The sequence below is a fragment of the Medicago truncatula genome, chromosome 3, assembly GCF_003473485.1.
Source record: "Medicago truncatula cultivar Jemalong A17 chromosome 3, MtrunA17r5.0-ANR, whole genome shotgun sequence".
NCBI lineage: Eukaryota > Viridiplantae > Streptophyta > Magnoliopsida > Fabales > Fabaceae > Medicago > Medicago truncatula.
Window position 1 is genome coordinate 22,639,516 of NC_053044.1, and position 5,424 is coordinate 22,644,939.

The 5,424-nt window shown below is 34.7% G+C and overlaps 1 protein-coding gene across 1 annotated transcript; it reads left to right on the top strand.

Moving 5' to 3' along the window:
- The first annotated feature begins 513 nt into the window (after positions 1–513).
- Positions 514–5,010, top strand: LOC11421702 (glucose-6-phosphate/phosphate translocator 1, chloroplastic). The gene is made up of 5 exons (XM_003599898.4): positions 514–1,267; positions 1,955–2,180; positions 2,499–2,721; positions 3,637–3,850; positions 4,669–5,010. Exons 1-5 carry the CDS (start codon positions 737–739, stop codon positions 4,678–4,680), a joined length of 1,206 nt encoding a protein of 401 aa, XP_003599946.1. The 5' UTR covers positions 514–736; the 3' UTR covers positions 4,681–5,010.
- Positions 5,011–5,424: the final 414 nt, after the last annotated feature.

Here is a 5,424-nt window from a genome sequence, read left to right on the forward strand (position 1 = left end):
GCGCAATTTTGTTCGACTGGTAAGATTAGTTTTGTATATTTTGCCGCGCGATTCTATTCGACTCGTAAGATTAGTTTCAACACTTTGCCGCGCACTTCTATTCGACTCATAAGATTAGTTTTAAACATTTTGCCGCGCGATTCCATTCGACTCGTAAGATTAGTTTTGAATATTTTTCCGCGCGATTCTATTCGACTCATAAGATTAGTTTCTACAATTACAAATTAAAATACACTCTTCACATAAAAAAAAATTGCAGCGCAATTTCAATCGACTTATAAGATTAATTTCTACGGTTACACATTAAACTACTCGATTCAGATGAAAAACAACAACCATATTTAACTTTCAACAAATATTTGTTGCATCTATACAATTAAATTTTAATATTTCATCCCACTAAAATCAGATTCCAAGGTATCATTCCTTTGCCTTATTTTTTTCTCTATACTTTTTTGACTATAATAATTGAAAATTCACTTTCCCTTCTTAATTATTTATTAATTTAATTATTATAATCGTTGCTATTGTTTCGCAGTGTTTTGGTTTCATATAAACAAACCTTTCAAGATCTCAGAGGGCATGATCAGAACCTAAAGACACATTCTTTCACACATAAACAGTGTGATCTCAACCCTGACACAAAAGGGTTGTCTTTGATTCTGTTTTTCTCCACTCTTTTTAAGGTTTCGGTCGGAAAAATTTGATTTTTCACATACCCTTTACCTCAAAAACCATGATTTCATCGTTGAGACAACCTGGTATTGTGATCACTGGTTCTGATGCCGGTTTAAGGAAAAGACATGCAACCCTAGTTCAACCACAATCTTTTCTCCCATCTTTGGTTGGTGGAAAATCACAAAGATCTGTGATTTCAATGAAGAAGCCTCTTCATATTGCATGTGCTGGTGTTGGAAATTTTGGGTCAGTGAAGAATTTTGAATTTGAATCAGAGAAGAAGAGTTTTGAAAAGGGTGATTTGGTGAAGTGTGAAGCTTATGAAGCTGATAGATCAGAGGTTGAAGGAGCAGAAACACCTTCAGAGGCTGCAAAGAAAGTGAAAATTGGGATATATTTTGCAACTTGGTGGGCTTTGAATGTTGTGTTTAATATTTACAACAAGAAGGTTTTGAATGCTTACCCTTACCCTTGGCTTACATCAACTCTCTCACTTGCTTGTGGCTCTCTTATGATGTTGATCTCTTGGGCCACTAGGATTGCTGAAGCTCCTAAGACTGATCTTGAATTTTGGAAGACTTTGTTCCCTGTAAGTTTGAATTTGTTTTTGTTTTTTTCTTTGGAGAAAAAGGAAAATTGATTGGTGGAATTGATAGGTTTGTTTTGTTTGCTTCTATGTTTTTTTGTTCTGGAACAAATTGTTTTGTTTTATTGCAATTTTGAACTCATATGTGGATGATATTGATAAGTATGTTGAGTTCAGAAAAAATACAAAGGCTATTATTTTTCCCATCCTATGAGTTTTCGCGCGCCCTATTTGTATTCTGAAATCCGAAATATTTCAATGTGTTTGTGGAGGTTTTATAGGTTTTTTATGCAGTTTGGATTGCAAAGGGCGCGTGAGAAGCTCATAGGGTGGAAAAGAAACAGTCAAAAACAAAATAGAGAAAATTTAATCCTGTCCATTTAATCCTTTGTACTTTATGTACATGATGAATCAGTATTGTCAAATAACGGCTATAGTGCAACAGAATTTGAACAAATTGCTATTGTTATGCATACGCTTTTTAGCCAAGTGTTGTCAAATAGCGGCTATAGCGTCGTTATAACACTGGCATAGCGGAGTTCTTTTCAAAACAAATTGCTATTTTTTGTGATCTACGATTGACAGCAATGTAACTGATACTAACAATTATGAAGTGATATGGTCATTTTCCTTCATTTATTTATCACTATGAATGGATAGTGACTTTATTCTTTGATGTTTCAACTTCAGGTTGCTGTTGCACACACAATTGGACATGTCGCGGCTACGGTTAGTATGTCCAAAGTGGCTGTGTCGTTTACACATATCATCAAGAGTGGCGAGCCTGCTTTTAGTGTTCTGGTTTCGAGATTTATCTTGGGTGAAACCTTCCCCGTGCCAGTCTATCTGTCTTTAATTCCAATCATTGGTGGATGTGCACTTGCTGCTGTGACTGAACTCAATTTCAATATGATTGGTAATGAACTTGACTCTTCAATAATATTTTGTTTTTATGTTGTTTGGCATGGTAGAAGCTTGAGGTAAGATGATAAACTTACTAGAATTGTGAATGTGAATTGAACTTGAAAAAAGATGATCTTTGTTTGATCAATTCGGTGCGAGTAGTTTTGCATTGTTTTGGCTAGCAATCTGGTCTTTAGTGCACTTTATTGTGTAATCTTGCTCGAGTTTGTCTACCAACGAACATATTTCTTGTAATTTTGCTGCAAGCTGTTCTTACTACTCTCCCCCAACTTTAATTTCATTGACTTTTTTTGTTTGTTTTCTTCTTCAGGTTTTATGGGGGCTATGATATCAAATCTGGCATTTGTGTTCCGCAACATCTTCTCGAAAAAGGGGATGAAGGGAAAGTCTGTTAGTGGAATGAATTACTATGCTTGTTTATCTATTTTGTCCCTTGCAATTCTCACACCCTTTGCAATTGCTGTGGAAGGACCAGCAATGTGGGCTGCTGGATATAAAACAGCTCTCGCTGAAATTGGACCCCAATTCTTATGGTAATTACAAGATGACTACTTGATTTGATGTTATCCCTTATATTATATGTTTGTTGTCATTGTTGCACTCTCATCTAAATCTATATACATCTCTACTTTGAACCTCTAAAAAAATTTCACGACCTTTTATTAGGTTTAGATGACTATTCACGATCTTTGATTAGGTTGAGATAACTATTATATCAATCTTTTGGTTGGACTTATGAGAGAATGCAAAAGTATTTCCTAAATCATTGATTCATTTAACTTCCAAAGACATGCATAATATCAGTATGGTGAAAGGTCAAATTCCTGTCCTGTCGAGACTACTCAATCTATATGTTTATGTTTTTCAAATTCAAATGCTTTCTGTATATTTTTGCTGAAAAGATGAACTAACTTCAAAAAATCTATATGTTTATGTCGGGAGAGCCAAGTTAAACTCCTGTCCTGTCGAGACTACTCAATCTATATGTTTATGTTTTTCAAATTCAAATGCTTTCTGTATATTTTTGCTGAAAAGATGAACTAACTTCAAAAAATCTATGTAGAGAATACGCGAAAGCATTTCTTGCTATAAAATTTATGCCGATTTTAAATTCTTTAGTTGCAGGACTCAGCTATGCTTCTTTTATGTTTCTTGTTGATGACCATGTCCATCCTTATTTTGATTTGGGACTTGATAGCCAAGAGATTATCCATGACCCGCAATGACCTGGCTATCAATTACCTGGATTTTTATGAGTTAATGTTATTTAAATGATGAAATTGATGATACTTCATGCATGAATAATATTTTTTTGTAACCGAAAACAAAGTGTTTTTTTTCTTGTTCTGATTGAGTAATGTTTTTCCACTTCCGTTTATTATTTGGTTGTGAGAGCATCCGCCTCTTCATATTATGACTAAAGTATGGCTGTTAAATGTGCGCAACAGGTGGGTAGCAGCTCAGAGTATATTCTATCATCTATACAATCAGGTGTCTTACATGTCGTTGGATGAGATCTCTCCCCTAACATTTAGCATTGGAAACACCATGAAACGTATATCTGTCATAGTATCTTCAATTATCATCTTCCATACACCAATTCAGCCTGTCAATGCTCTTGGAGCCGCAATTGCTGTCTTCGGGACCTTCTTATACTCTCAGGTACTTTCTTATCAATTTTTATTTGATATGTAGCTCCAACACTTCACATTAATGGCGTGTCTTGTGTCCGACACGTGTCGGTGTCCGACACCAACACCGACATAGTCTTGACATTTGTAGTTATTACATTCAATCACATTCATTTTCATAAATTATTACCAAAGTTAGGGACGAGTCTGTATCGATGCTTCACATGCCCCTCTTTTTTTACTGTGCCCTCTACCCGTATTATTCATCATCAAAAAGAAAAAAATGTTCATTTTTAACATCAAACACTTTCATTAAAGCATTGTTATTATTTCTGGAGTAAAAATCCGATTTTAAACTCATTCGTTCTTTTTATGAAAAGGGTTTGGTGCAAAATATATTAATTCAACAAGAATTACTATGGGAAGAAATTGAGGCTCATTAGGCGATCCAATGTTTTATTGGCAGATATACTTTAGATTCCCACCTAACTTTATTGGTTTGAACTTTGCCACCTACCATCACATATTCCTTTTCCAAGTCAATGTCAACATGAGTTGGCTTACCTTTTTGAGTTTCCTTGTTGACTGCACCAGACACCTGAGCACATGCTTTAGTTCAAACCTTTACATAGGAGATTCAATGGTGACCACTAAAAGTCGTTTCCATGTAGGACCTTGGAAAATAGAGAAAAAGAAGGGTTAGAAACAATTTAGAATATTGATTAGATTCTTAAAAAATAAATTTAGATTAGTGGAGACACATCTCATGAAAGGTCAGTAGAACCACCAACCTCATTGAGGATTTACGATGGAATTTACGTATAACCTACCAACTGTTTTTTTTTGCAGGCAAAACAATAGAATTTGCTAACAGAAAGAGGGATTTGTTTGTTACTCTGTCATTTTCAAACCTACAAGGTTATTTTGGAACATGTGGCTGCTGGATTTTTGTAAGACTAGGATGATCCGGCTTTTAGTGCATGTAGATAATAATACTAATAATCAGAATAATCCTGCTGAGAAACATTATCATAAACAGATGATTAGTGAGATTTTTGTTATTTTAATTTCTGCAATGCCAATGGATTGAAATAAATGTTCCTGTTTATAGAGGCTGAGAATAATAATTTCTCAAAACATTGTTTACTATAAAGGAGTTTTATTTATGATATATGATGTGTGTGTGACCTATTTAGTGCTGTTTTTTTATATGTTTCTTTGTTTGCTGACATTGGTGGAGATGCAACTTGAGATATATAAAATAGGAAAATGATAACGAGTGCCTCCGGGGCATTAGTTAAGGCTTTTAAATGGTAACTTATCATGAAAAGTTGTGTAATCAATGCATCGGAAATCGAAATATTTGACTTTTTTATAAAAATTATTTCTTCTTTTGGAATCCTTAAAGAGTGCCCCCGGCCCCCGGGGGCACTCGTATATAATATTAATGAGCTTTTTATGTTATGCTTAGAAGACAGGTGCATTTTGTTTCAGTGATTGTGACCCTTTCATTTGTAGTATGTGCCTTGACCCTAAGTTTCCATGTGAACTTTGTCTTGTGAAAAGAGCAACTTTTCACTTTTCTAAAAGGGCAGCATGCTTTCT

What these genes read in the sequence shown, in the direction of transcription:
- LOC11421702 (XM_003599898.4), top strand. Translation starts at nt 737, where the DNA reads ATGATTTCATCGTTGAGACAACCTGGTATTGTGATCACTGGTTCTGAT. An exon ending in TTTGGAAGACTTTGTTCCCT is followed by an intron (nt 1,268 to 1,954) that starts GTAAGTTTGAAT and finishes TTTCAACTTCAG; the next exon opens with GTTGCTGTTGCACACACAAT. An exon ending in ATTGGACCCCAATTCTTATG is followed by an intron (nt 2,722 to 3,636) that starts GTAATTACAAGA and finishes TGTGCGCAACAG; the next exon opens with GTGGGTAGCAGCTCAGAGTA.